The sequence below is a fragment of the Suncus etruscus genome, chromosome 14 (assembly GCF_024139225.1).
Source record: "Suncus etruscus isolate mSunEtr1 chromosome 14, mSunEtr1.pri.cur, whole genome shotgun sequence".
NCBI lineage: Eukaryota > Metazoa > Chordata > Mammalia > Eulipotyphla > Soricidae > Suncus > Suncus etruscus.
Genome location: NC_064861.1, coordinates 69506553 through 69521578, shown reverse-complemented (window position 1 = coordinate 69521578; position 15026 = coordinate 69506553). Strand labels below are relative to the sequence as shown.

Genomic DNA, 15026 nt, shown 5'->3' with positions numbered 1-15026 from the left:
TTCATATTAAGTAAAATTATGTGCTTTCTTGAAATCGTGTTCACTGTCACTTGCCTGAAAGCACTGATGAGAAATGACTCAGATGGAACTAGATTCTCTTTCTATTATGCGGCGACTTTAATCGGAATAGGCCTTTCAATATCATCTAAACTCTTCTCACTGAAAGTACATACTCGCATATCACTTAATTGCTTAGACAATCAAAAAACGTATTCCTGTCTCTAACAAGTAACTCACAAGCTTGAGGCTTCTTGGGCTGTAAATGATGGATCATTCCCATTCTTTCATAAACGGCTATTTATTGATTATCTTTCATGTAACAGGTAATGTACTAGGTGCCAGAAACACAATAATAAATGAGCAATGGACCCTGCTCTTGAGAGTCTCAAAAATAATTAAAAGCCAGTATGAGAAATACATCTTTGTAATATGTTCCATATTTTTTAAAAGTGAAGGCCTGTCTTCTCTAGAGACATCCAGAAGGCAGGCATTGACTCTCGAGTGTGAAAGGTTTTACTTAAAGGACTGGGGAGATTTTTACAAATGAAGGAAAACATGTCAAGAGGTCACAGAGCAAGATTCACAATGGTCTACATGTTTGCTTCCTGCTGCAGGATGGAAGGCAATGGGGGAACCTCACTCCATGTGTTAATTCCTTCTCCTTAGCATTTGGGCCAAGTTCTGAAGATAGTGCATGCAAGCTGCAATACTCTCTGAGTAAATGTTATGCAGCTTAAAGTTGAGATATTTTTGGTCTAGAAGAGTATTTCTCAACTGGAGGCCAGGATTGGGTCCCAGTATATTCTAAAAGGGCCACAGGTGAAAATTATGTTGATAGGGAGCAGCATAGATTCAGAGGTTTAAAATATAGAAAATGGAGAACACAGAAGGGAAACAGTGCTGGAAGTTAAAGGGCACTGTTGGGAAGAGGTTGAGAAACATTTGTGGAGAATACTTAGCTACTTCAAAAGTGGAGATATTCTCTCTCTCTTTTTCTTTAAGAGAGTGAGTAGAAAGGCAAGACATAGTGAGTAGAAAGGCAAGCCCCTTTTATCAAAATCTTTTGGTTGACTGGTAGACCCAGGTGCTATCCCTTGATTCTTTCCATTGATTTCTAACATTAATAGAAATCAAATACATCACTAGCAGGTTTAATTCTTTTCCTGGAGAATTCCCATGTTACTAAAACCTTTACTGTTTTATGAGTTTATCTGACCCAATTTTATATTAAGCAAGTATCATCTCTGATTTAAAATGTAAGCATCCAGGGCCGGAGCGGTGGTGCAGCGGTAGGACATTTGCTTTAGCGTGGCTGACCTAGGACAGACCTCAGTTTGATCCCCATTGTCCCATATAATCAAGCCAGGAGGGATTTCAGAGCACAGAGCCAGGAGTAAGCCCTGTGCATCACCGGGTATGGCCCCAAAAATGTAAATATCTTCCATAAAGAGTGATGAGGTGGGAAGTTTTGCTGAGTGGGAGCAGGGAACATCTCTGAAATATATTCCTTTCAAGTTTTTGTAGACCTGAAGTTGCTCTAAAAATACAGTCTTAGAAAAATACAGTCTTAAGACCATTCATACTCTATCTGATGGTTTTCTTTTAATCACATTATGAAGGAGAATTCCCATCAAATAAAAGCAAGATTTTTCTACTATATATTGCTCTGGAATTTTATTTTGAAAAAATGCATAAGGTCACAAAATTGCTGCCACACAACAAATATCGAACCATTCTCACACTTATGCCTCTTGTAAAAACAGGCCTCACCCTACAGTTGTTGGCAATAGAATATGCTTTCTCTGTTTCTATGATTTTGCCTTTACAAAAATATCTTTGGAATGGAAGCATCTAGCATGAAACTTTTTAAACTGGTGTCCTGTGTTTAGCCTAATGCATTCAATTTATATTGTTACAATTATTAATAGTCCATTTCTTTCTGCTATCAGTAGTAAGTGGTTCAAGATAAAGTGTGTATATATCAGCAAAAAAAAAAAAGAAAAAAGAAATAAAAAGGAAGACTCAGTCATTCACTGACTGACGGAAGTCTATTATTTTCTGGTTTTCATAGAAAATGCCCACTGAAGAGAGCCAAAACAAGCCTTTACATACTGGCTACTCATTTCTCTTGGGCAGACACTGCAATGTCAATAGTTGAATGTGCATTCAACTTTCCCCAAAGTGGCCTTAATATTATGCATTTTTACCCTAATACATGGGACTTTTTGCTGCACTTCATTGAGCTTTATTTTTTTATCTTATCAGACAGACTTGGTTTGCTTGTTGTTTTTTGATTTTTTAATCATATAGTAATATTTCACCATGACAATATGATGTTGAGTATCTTCTAGTGGGCCTATGTATGCAGGATATATCCCTCAGTTACAGGGATATACAGTTATTTTGCCCACTAGTTAATTGGAATTATTTTCATTTTACTATAAGAGTTGTTTTTACAAGTAAAGGAGATGCTTACCTTTATTAGATATTTATTTGCAACTATTTTCTTCCAATACATGGATTTTCTTTGAATTTTCTTAACACTCCCATTTAAAAAGTAGTTTTAAATTTCAGTAAAAATTTGTACTAAAAAATTATGGGGTTGAGACTGTGATTGAGTGCATGTCTGGGATTCCATTTTTAGCAGTTGATCCCACTTAACCACTGCCCCTTCATAAGGCTGAACTTGTGATCTTAGGATTTTAGCAAAGTTTGGTAGTTTGTGGATATTTCAGTTTAAGCCAACCTTGAGTCAATTTGTATATGTAGTCTGAAGTTTCTTTTATTTTGTGTTTATTTTTGCAAATGTCTATCATTATTCCATTATTGTTTTATGAAAAGGACTATTATTTTTCCAAAGAGTTGTCAAGGCAACTTTATGCGACCTGAGATATGTGTGTCTGTATGTTTTTCTTTCAAGGCATTCTATTTTAATCTCTTTATTTGTCTATCTCATGTCAATATCACAGTGTTCTGAATTTTGTGGGTTTTCTATTAAGTTAAAATCAGAAAGTGTAAGTTTTCAAGTTTTGTTCCATTTTTAAAAAATGTTTTGTTTATTCTAGGCCTGTGTATTTCCATATAAAACCACTTCACCAATTTCTACATGGAAAAAAAGAAACCTAAGAAACAAAACTGAGAAGTTTGTTTGTATACTTACTAGTGTATCAATTTAAGGAAAATTAGCATCTTGCTATCAAATTTTTCCAACCTAGAGCATAGAAGTGTTGCATTTAGTTCATTATTTCTCATCAATATCTTGTAATTTTGCTATAATTTACACCAGAGTATTTTTGAATTTTTTTGGTCTAACATAAATGGTAGTTTAAAAGTTTTCATTTACAGATATTGTTATTCTAAGCATTGTAATTTGTTTTTACACATTTGCCCTAGTAGCCTGTGACCTTGCTAAACTTATTTTTAAAATAAAAGTTTAGAGATATTTTACAAAACCATGCATTTGAGGAGACATTTATTTTTTTCATGTCTGGCATATCTACTTGAACTTCATTCCTTGACTTATCACATGTGCTAAGACCTCAAAAGTGATATTGACTAGAAAGTGTGGATAGATATCCTTGATCCTGACCTTAGTAAAAAATAGTTAAATCTTTGATTCTTCATCCTATCATGGTGCATTTTCACAGGTACCTTTTAAGATACCCAGGAACTTCTCTTTTGTTCTGAGTTGGCCTACTTTTCATGGTAAATTAAGATGCTGTATTCTATCATTTACATCTCATGTACCTTTCTAAAACATTATTTCCATATGAACAATCTAGTCACAATAGCAACTAAGTGTTATATCTGATTTTAAAAGCAGTGTTGTTATTCACATCTTTTACTTTGAGGCTAGGGCACTGAACTACATTAGAATCTGTTATTTCTGAAATCCCACAATAGCAGTAGGTAGCATGTGGACTTTCAGACCCACTCACATTATTTAAAAAGTGCCACAGAGGCCTCAAAGGAATACCCTCAATGAAAGATGGCTAGTCTGCATATATGTCAGCAGGCCTTTCTTGCTCATGCTTACTAATGTACCCAAAATCTTCAAGGCCTCTGTCTTATGTCCTAGAAAATTATGATTACATATAAAATGTCTGTTTTCTGTATTCAAACCAAAATATCATATTTTTATTCTCAGCTGCCCATATTTCTGCTCTTAGAAAATCTCAGCCATTGCTATATCAATAAAGAATTCCAAACTGTCTTGATGTATGATCTATGATATTCCACTGTGAAAATGAAAATTCACCTCGCACCCTTTCCCCCTCAATTCCCCACCCAAGTCTCACTAACTGTACCTCCCTCTGACCCAGCCTCTTCTTGAAGCTTCCCATCTTTTCAGGCCCTATTTCAGGGCTTCCTCCAGTCGCTTTGATGTAGGTCACAGCCTACATCAAAGTTCACTCTACTGCTCTTTCAGGTTCCTAACTGTATTTCAAAGCTTCCATTTGGAATGTAAGAATTAAAAAATTGTGGACCAGCACGATAGTACAGCAGGTAGGGTGCTTGCCTTGCTTGCAGCTGACCTAGGTTCAATCCCTGGCATCTAAGATGGTCCTTCAAAAAACTGCCAGGAATGACTCCTGAGTGCAGAGCCAGTAATAACTAATAACGTCTGAACACCTCCAGGTATGGCCCCCAAACAAACAAAAGAATTTAAAAAGTCTTTAATGTTAAGTTACTCCATGTTTTCGTTTTGTCTTTAGTGTAATGTCCATATTCCTTTATTTGGCTTAGAAATGCATAATCCAGTGTATGGGCCTATCTCCAAAAGCCTGTATGTCACTGCTCAATGTATCACACTGACAAAGAAAAAAAATATTCCCAGGACATGACACCTTAATGAGTGAGAATTTTCCCTCCATAGAAAAAGAGCATTCATTGTTTTCTAGTTATTGCTTTTCTGAGTAAGCCAAGAGAGATGAACCTCTCTCAGAGAGAACAGTCCTTATCACTTCAGATGTGGATGGACCTCAATCTTCAAACGTGGTGGAGACACAAAGGCTTATTCATCAGTCAGTCAGAGATATATTAGCAGGTCTCCAACTCCTGGAAACTCTCCACAAAGTCCTCTTCCTATTAAATGACAACCTTTGCATCCCCGCAGTCAAAAAAATACAATTCTCTTTCTCTGCCTCAGCGGGACTTACATTCTGGAACAGGTATGTCTTTGTTGTATGAGAATGCCTTCTGCATTGCAGCATGTTGAAAAGCACTTCTGGCTTCTCTCACTAGATACCCCTAGCATTCAAGTCCCTCCAATTGTGATAACCAAAAGTATCTCAAGGTAATGTCAAATGGCCACTGTGGATAAATTGCCCTGGATGGAGCTCCTTGGATCACTGTGAAAGTGTATTGGGGACCTAGGTGAATGGAAGGAAATGGGCAGAACTGGTAGAAAGCTCACTCAAATCAGACTAATTTCTGCTTGGATTGTGGCCCATAGTATAAGGCAGCTGATCAGAGGAAGCCAGCCTGGGCCCTAAAAGGGTTAAGATTGAGTTGGCAGGAAGAAGTGAATGTGATGTATAGAACAATCTTGCTATAGTCACATGGAATCATTGCACTCCCTAGGAAGCATCCTGAGTTTACAGTCTCAGCCCTTTGCACATATTTTTTTTTCTCTCCATGAAATATCCGATGCCATCTTCATGTAATTGTGTATGGTCTACCAGCAGAACAGGAAGCAGAGATGAAAAAGATTAGGGATGGCTGGCACCATGGCAGGCAGTTTTTTACAATGCACATATAAATTTTTATAGGCCAGTATCATCTTTGCTTTTTAACTAAGCAATTTCTGCAATGAATCTCCATAAACCCACCAAATTGTCAGGCCATCCCTTCTTCTGTTGAACCCCAAGAATAAAATTTTATTTTAGGGTTTACTTTTAAAGCAAATAAATATTTCTTCTATCTCTAGTCTACATTCCAGAAATAACTAAAAGCATAAATAATGAATGCATCTGTCTCTAGCTCCACTGATTTCAGAGATTATGAATGAATATGCATGCTCATTTCATTCCCTGCAGAAATTACATCTTTTCAGTGAAACGCTATTTGAATGAAAAAAAATTCTGGTTTATAGTGTTAGTACAATAGATAGATCAAAACAGCACGTCCTATTGACTTAGAATAAATTCACACATATCATATACACACACAAACTGAAAAATAAAATTAAAAGCCAAAATGTGTTCGATGAAACTGACATTTGAGTCTCTTGTGTTCTAGACCACACTAGAAAACTGAACTCGCAGACTTAGGTGGGATAGAGACTTTCTTCTGTGGGAAAAGATGGGGATATGGGAATGGGTTATATATGAGACAATTCTATTGAGAAGCTCAATGGTTTCCTTCTCTGGAGATCCTAACTAGATTTTTCCCTACTGGCCATTAAGGCCTTCCACATCATACAAATGCTTTATTTATTGATGGGACAGAGATGAGGGTTTCAAATTTACTTGGCCCCCTTCTTAGAAAAATAAATTGTTCAGAAACCCCACCTAGAAATCTGTCTCTGTAAACAAACCAACAAAACCCGCCAGAGTATCCTCTAATAAAACCCAAGTCTAGGATTCTAGCCCCATGGAGCATTCCAGCGCCCCCAAGTGGCAATCCCGCCACTTTTAGTAACACTGGAGCTAGAAGAACATTTCAGACATGGCTTCAGCATTCTTGCAGTCAAGGACTTATCATTGATTACATCACAGAGACAGAATTCTGGAACCACAGCACCCTCCACCGCTCCCACTTACGGTCTCCTCGGCACAGCAGAGGTCCTAGGCGGTACGCTGCTTCCGAGTGGGGCCGACCTGTGTCTGTGATCACGATCTTCCTGACGGGCAGGTGTTCTTTATATGAAAGGAATCCAGTGTCATTGGTCCTAAAAGACAGCAACCGCCCCCCCAATTCCTCAAATCACTCTGATGAAAAGAATTCGAAAAGGAATTCTTCTTGCTGTTCAAAGACAAGATGTTCTAAGCTAACTTTGCAGATGACAAAAAAGTAAGAAGCTACTTTGAGCTTCAGGCACATAAAAATTGTAATATTTTAATGTCCGATATTGCACATAAAAATTGGCAGTACTGTCTGTAATGCCTCTTGTGGACAGAAGAACTTTTTAAAACATTTTTGCAAAAGGAAGAGGAATAACAGAACATGCTGTTTATAAAGAGATTTGCTTTTGTTAGCAAGGTGGTGTTTTTTGCTTTTTGTTTTTAATTCTGTTGGAACCTTTTGTACTTTCCACCTACTCATTCCCTGGGGTCACTATATTGAGAGATATGTAAAGTCCATATCTGATTATTGTTCTTTTTTTAACTTATTTATTGGTGTTGGGGCTACACCCAATGGTGCTCAGGGGCTATTCCTGGCTCTGCTCAGAAATGGATTGCTCCTGGAAGGCTCAGGTGACATATGGGATGCTGGAGATCTAACCTGCATCTGTCCTGTGTCAGCTGCATGCAAGGCAAATGCCCTACCACTATGCTACCACTTTGGCCCCTCAGCTCTCCTTTTTTATTGCCTGTGCAGGAGAATTCTAATCTTATCACAATGAATAGCTGAGACTTGGTTGTGTGCTTGGTTAAAAGGGGTAGGTGGAAGGCTGATATATACTAGGCACTTAGGCTTTTTTTCTTTTTCTTTCTATCTCCCTTCCCTTTTCTTCCCTTCCCATCTTCCCTTCTATTCTTCCCTTCCCTTCTATTCTTTCCTTCTCTTCTCTCATTCCCACCTTTCTCTCCCCTCCCCTTCTCTTCCCTCCCCTCCCCTTCCCTTAAATTTTGGGCCACTCCCTGAAGTATTCAGGATTCTCAGTGCTCAGAGATAAGTCCTGGTGGACTCTGTGGGAAACTGTGGGTTGGCAGGGGCTGACTATGGGTCAGCTGTATGCAAGTCAAGAGCTCTCCCTACTGTACTATCTTATGTTCTTGGCTTTGCAGTTTTCGGTAAGGAACTATTTGCTTGGTTGCTAGAAATGCCACCACCTCATGTAGGTTAGGGGTGAACTAAGCATCTTGGCCAACTGCAGAGAGCACTGTCTCTGAAAAGAGTTTCCCTTTGGGAGAACTTTCACTGCTCTCTCAATTTCCAGCTTTTCTGGCAACTGGAAACTTTATTCCACCTTCAGCAAAAAAAAAAAAAAAAAATCAACCTGCACTTTCACTCCAATATTCTGGGCTCTAATCTAGTGACCTTAGGATGCGGCCTAGACAGGGTCCTCCAAGGAAAAGATATTGAAACATTAATGGCACTCCTTTGAGCCATATTTTTTCAAGAATGACAGGACAGTCCCCTCAACCTAGTTTGTGCCCACATTTGACTGTTCTCTATATCAAATTGGTATATTTTCTAAATATTTTCCTCTGGGATCATAATTATCTGGGAAAGATTAGTTTCATGCACAAACACTTCACAAGAAGCAGAATTTACTATAATTCAAAAAATTTTTTTCTGCAATGTGTGCCACTCCCTTATAGGGATCAGGGTACCCAGAAACCACTCCAACCAAATAGCACTGAGATCTCCAGGCTTAAGCCTGGACATTAACACAGGTTAGGTCCTATGACCCATATGGAGTCACCAGATCTGACAGTGCTCAGGGGCCTCAGACACCTACACTCAGAAACAATTGAGTACTGTGGATTGAACCAGGGTTCGGTACCTGCTTTCTGAACCTCTGAACTATCTCTCAATCCTCCAAGTTATGTTTGATAATAATATATTACAGAGGCTTTGAAGGCTGATTGGTGATTGATTAGATGGGTTGTTTTTGTTTTCTCTTAAGCATAACTGATAATATGCTATTTAGATTTTAAAATATAACTATATGGTCATTTCTGTGTGTTTAAAGACAATAAGAAAAAATAATAGAGCCCTCTATAAGGGGTTGAAATTTGGAAAACTAGAATTTAGAAAAGATAATATTCTTTCAACCAAACATGCAACACTAAAATTTTGGGTCATGTTTTCATACCACTTGGTCCAGTTTGATTTTAAATATAACACAGTCTAGATGTTTGACAAATAAAAAGAGTAACATATAATTAAAATGTGAGTTGATTTCATAGTTATCTATACTCAGTGACTAAATAAATTTTATTTACAACCAAATGGATCAGTAATATCAGTATTCAAAGCCCTGGGAGCCCCTTCTTGTGATACTTTAGTTCAGTGGTTCTGAGAACTGATGGTTTGACTGTTTGTTTGGATTTTTTCTTTTTAGTTTTATTTTTGGGGTGCCTGGGCTTGAAGATCCTGAGGCCACCAAGCTCACCTGGCAGTCATTCAATGCCAGGGACCAAACTCAAGGCCTTTTGTATGTAAGGCATGTGCTCTAACCCTCAAAACATCTCCAGGTCATTGACCATTTTAAAGTAATTCTGCCAGCTTAACAGTGTATGATACACATCCTGAATTAAAAATCATAATGCACTTTACCATTCAATCCAATCGATTTCCATGCCTAGCCTCAAAGAAAATGTATAATTTTTCCAAGTAAAGCACATACATAAAACAACTTGTCTACTTAGAGAATAAGGATTTTTCAAATCCTTAAAATGTTAAAGATTTCCTTTTACCAAAGAGCAGAAACAAATAATGACATCTGTGTGGCATGGCATGACCTTTAAAATGGAAAGAACAGGATCATAGAGCTAACCTAATGGGCTGAGCAATATTCTCCTGTAGGTCTGAGTTTGCTCTTTGAAGACCATCAGGAGTGACCCTCTGAGCTTAGAGTAAGGAGGAACTGCTGAATATTACTGGGCCTGGCCCCCAAACAACAACAACAACAACAACAACAACAAAAGAGAACAACATGTTAAAGAAAGTTTGGGAAATTGTGCATTCAGATGTTTAAACCTTTTATAAGAATATTATTGAAGAAATATTTTAGAAATGATATGTTGAGAGTCATTCATAGTTAATTATACTTAAGGGTCTTTTTATTTGTTTGGGAGCTGGCAGTGCTTGGTGGCTACTCCAAGTTTAGGCTCAGGGATCATCTGAGAATGCTCATTGTATTATATGGTTCTGGGAATTGAACTTGGGCTTCCTGCATTCAAACTAAGTTTTTCATGCCCTCTGCTCTTTAACTATTTCTCCAGCCCCTACAGTTAAATTTCAAAAAAAAATTTTACTTGGAATTAAGAGGAAAGATCAAATAGATGCCTCTATTTCATTATATTTCCAAAAATAAGAGAGCACAAAAATAAAAAGAAAATTCTAAAGTATTCTTCTCAACATTAGAATTCAGATTGATTCTAACAGATCACAATCAAACCTACGCCCTCTTTCACTTGTGCACCGTGCAATCTTGCTAACTACACATATTTGGAATGTTTCATTTGTAAACCATTTTGTTTTGTGTAAAGGGAAGAACATGGAAATCACCATTCATTTCGGTCGGCATCACAGTTGCAGTAATATTGAGAATCGATGCAATTTCCCTCCAATCCGCAAGTGCATTTTTGAGGATCAGGCAAAGAGCCTCCCCAGTAGGTGTGTGTTTCATTCGTTCTTCCAACCCACCAACTCAGAGGAGTTCCATCTGAAAGAGAAGAGAGATGACATCAGCCCTCTCCTCCACTCAGCAGCCTTCTAGCCAAGGTGAAATGAGATCAAAGAGCAAAGAGGGGTCAACCTGGATTTGAGATAGTGGGACCTCCAACACTGTACCTGACAGCATCAGTTTAAGAAAATTGGAAAGAAATTTTTTTAACTTAAGTGATTAATAGAACTTTCTTTGAGTAAGAAAGAAAATCAGCAATTCCTATTTAATTCAGGCATGCAGGTAAAAAAGACCAATCAAAACATCTGTTCCCATAGTAGCTCATATATGCAATTTCTTTAAAAGAATTTTAAACAAGAGAGCATCAAAATATAAAGTAATTAAGGGGCTGGAGCAATAGCACCTTGGTAGGGTGTTTGCCTTGCATGTGGCTGACCCAGGATAGACTTGGGTCCCAATATGACAGGAGCAATTTCTGAGTGCATAGCCAGGAGTAACCCTTGAGTGTCACCAGGTATGGTCCAAAAAACAAAAACAAAAAGTAATTAGCATAGAAGAAACAAAATTGACTTGAGATAGATAGCCAATAGACATTATGAAATCCTGTGTAAGGTCAGCTGGTGATTTATCTCAATATACTTATTGGCTAGCTATTATTAAGTGTTAGAATTAGCACCCTTGTCATGATTTCAGATTTATTCGGAAGTAGGTATTCACCCTCCTTCCATTCTGTTGACATGACTATTTATTTGTAGACTACAGAAATAACGCTGAAAGATCTCGAGGCCTGAAGCAAATATTACACTCCAAAAAAAAAGTTTCCTTCTACCAAATGCATTTCTTTCTATGATAAATGTTTAGCTACCAGCTCTTTCTCACAGGTCAGATTAAATACGAAGCCAAGGAAGCAGGGCAAAGAATAAAGGGAACATTCAGGTGGGAAGTTCAGAGAAAGAGGTGAGTTATACTGACAATGTGTCTTAGAATGGGGTTGGGGTGGGTCAGGGAGCATCAGGAAAAGAAAATGATAGTTATTTTAGAATCAGGGTATAAGAAGAAGATGATACCAAATTGGTCAATTTCTCAGATGTGCTTGATCATTTTTGACTTTCCAAGCACCAATGAGACTTTTGCCATTGCTGACTAGTAGTGAAGACTCAACAATGTTGAGGCCCTCTTGTTCCCTCTGTATCACTACACAAATCATTATAATTAGAAGAGAAGAAAGAGTGATTAGACTGAGTCAGGATTAGGATATTAATAACAAGAAATTTCACCTTTTCATCACAGGAAAACACAACAAAGGGTAAAATGCATTTGAAATATTTAACAGATATTTGGATAACACAAATGAAAATACTGTGTTCATAGGCCAAAAGGAGCATTAAATTATACCTCAAGGTTGAATGTTTGTCAAATTCTGTCTTTCCTACCAGGTAGAAAACCCTAAGTTTCAAAAGTATCAAATATCTTTTACTTAATTCAATACTCTCTAGAGTAAATATTTACACAAACATAAGAAAGAACTAAGATCATAAGATAAAAATTTAATTGATAAATAAGGTAAATAAGATAAAAATTAATAATTGTAAATAGACAATATCATTGAGTTTTCAAAGCCCTTCTATTTTTCATAATTAAATTCAAAATGACTTTAATATTCTCATTGATATTTCTGTCAGAGTACTTGAAGCAAGTAGAACCTGAATAGGCTTGTGAAACATATTTGCTTTTACATTTTTGTATTTGGGCCACACCCAGTGGTCAACTCAGGGCTTACTCCTGGCTCTGTACACAGGCATAATTTCTGGATCAAACATGGGTCTATACTGAACTTTATACCCCAGCTCTATACCAAACCAATGAACTAGAATTTAAATATCTCTCCATCTCTCCATTCTATGCTTCTGGCACTACATATGCTTATGTTTATTTACAGATATGATTGGAGTATCAAAGACTAAAATCTGAGCAGAAACAATCAAGATATGAAGGGTTTAGAAGAATGTAGGAAGGTCTAAAGAAGAATATTCTGAAGAAGTGGAAAGAAGAGAAAGTGAAGAGAGGGTGGAACTGGGTTGAAGTAAAAGGGAAGGGAGTTTGTGAGTTAGAAAAGGTTGTGAATGAAGAAAGGTTAAAAGATTGTTCAAATTGTTCATATTAAGAGTAAAAAGAAATAAACATCATACCAAACATTTTCTGCATGATGCCTATAGTGTAAGACCATATTTGAAATACAGTTCTTGAAAAATTCATGTTAAGGAGTGTGGAGATAGTACAGGAAGTAAGGTGCTTGTCTTGCACACAGATGAACTGGGTTCAATTCCTTGCACCACATTGGTCACCCATGCACTATCCCTAAGCACAGAGCATTGCTGGGTGTGGTCCACAAAAACAAAATCTAAATGAAAAACAATGTTATAATTCTATCAAGAACTCCAACTCTTTTCTAAGATGTGTTTAAGGGGACAGACATTAACCATCTGTGTTTATGTTGTCCAAGTTTTAGAATAGAATTTCCAAGGTTTTCAATACTGATGTTAACTATAGCATATTTGGGAAGTGAGATAAAGGTGATGTAAGCAGGAAGGGCCCAGAAATGCCATCAGCATCCCAGAAACAGGTGTCTGCATTGGACAGTTGGGGAATAGAAAGAACACAGAGTTTCTGAGATTTAAAAAAAGTCAAAATGGAAGAAACAGCATTTTTAAAGACTTATTTTCTCAGTAGAGATGAGTCCTCTGGATTGAGCCCTGGATTATCAGGCATTACAGAGAGCAGAAGGCCAACTGGGAAGAGAACAGTGATAATGTCTGCTGAAGGAACTTCAAAACCAGGGGGCCAGATTTGGAGATGCTCTCACACACCTGGCCAGAAGTTCAAAAAGGGGCAGGGGTGGTGGGGATGTGATGAGAAGATCCAAAAATAAAACCCCAAACAGGTTTTTAGAAACATACTGATCACTGCAAGCAGAACCCAAGAAAAGTTAAGATACTTTCCAGAGCCCTGCATGAGCACCTGAATAAAATACATTTCCCACCCTCTGTTTCTCATTTTACACCACTCCCAGAAGCTGTCAAGAAAAGGGTGGTGAAGGATTTGCACCTTCAGAAAGCAAAGTCATGTTTTTATAGGCCCCTTTCCCACGGTCAAACAAATCGCAGGTGTCAAAGGCCCTTTGTAAGTGAATTCCTCAGTATTTGAAACGAAGCCCTTTTCTACAGGGTGATGTGATTAAAAATTAATTAATTAATGTAAACAGCCAGGAAGTGACTCTGGAGGCCATCAGAGTTGGAACAAAGCCTTGATATATGCTGATCTTGTTCTTAAACTCCAGGCTAGAGCATCTCTGTGCCTTCTATTCTGGAATGTGTTCACTGAACTGGTATGGGGAGGTGGAAGGGGACAGATGCTCTTGGATGCTAGCTTTGGCTAGCACCGAAGTGGTGGTAGTGGGACACTGAGCAAGGCTAGCTAAAGTCAGTACTCACCATGCCTGCTGACCAGCCGGGACCTCTTGCAGTAGTAGGCAAGCTCCTGCTCACAGTGCTCTGCGCTCTGAATTGTGGCCCGCAACTGCTCGGAGCTGGCGGCATACTCAAAAGACCCCGCGTAGGGGCTTTCAGGGCGAGTGTGTCTAATTCTGACTAAGTCAGAGACGTTGTGCTGGAGGATGGTCCAGGCGGTTTCTTGTATGCAGAAATGGGGGGGAGAAAGAGAGGAGACCATCACTAGTCTGCAAAAGTTAAAATAAATAAAGAAAATCAAAATCACCTTTGATCTGAGTCCAAAAGATTTTTTTTTTTTCTTTACTAGTCATCTAACCTCTCTGGGACGCAGACTCAATACAGATGCTGACTTTTTTTTTTTCCAGGCATCCTTAAGTGATTCTTTTTTTCCCCTGGAATTCATGTATTTTGCAGCGAGTTGAGTTAATTTTTTCACACAATTTAGCCAGAGGATATTTACAGGGAAAGACATTAAAGAAACCAGATTATTCAGTTTTTTTGATAATATATTTTATTTCCTCTGATAGGGCATTCTACTTTTAAAGATACATGGTTATTGTGTTTTCCTCCAAGAAGAAAAAAAATAAATAGTGCCTATTATTACTGTAAAACATGGACCATTGGCACATCCTGAATTTAGATATGATACAGTGGAGAGTGGGGGTGTGAGTAAGTGAACCTCAGAAGCTACCAATCACAAAACGTAATCGGTGACTTCTGTAATCTTTTTTTTTTTTTTTTTTTTTTTTTTTTGGTTTTTGGGCCACACCCGGTGACGCTCAGGGGTTACTCCTGGCTATGCGCTCAGAAGTCGCTCCTGGCTTGGGGGACCATATGGGACGCCGGGGGATCGAACCGCGGTCCGTCCTAGGCTAGCGCAGGTAAGGCAGGCACCTTACCTTTAGCGCCACCGCCCGGCCCCGACTTCTGTAATCTTGACAAATCTTTCATGCTAAGAGTAAAAGGAAACTCATTCTTTTTATGTTCTCTATCTA

The 15026-nt window shown here is 38.0% G+C and overlaps 1 protein-coding gene across 1 annotated transcript in view; it reads right to left on the bottom strand.

Moving 5' to 3' along the window:
* Positions 1-15026, bottom strand: part of CNTNAP4 (contactin associated protein family member 4) — a 284718-nt gene that overhangs the window by 53432 nt on the left and 216260 nt on the right. Inside the window, exons 13-15 of the mRNA XM_049786330.1 lie at positions 14014-14211; positions 10405-10561; positions 6765-6892 (exon numbers count right to left, since the gene is read on the bottom strand). Coding sequence (XP_049642287.1) covers positions 6765-6892; positions 10405-10561; positions 14014-14211 — 483 coding nt within the window. The remainder of the gene's footprint in view (positions 1-6764; positions 6893-10404; positions 10562-14013; positions 14212-15026) is intronic.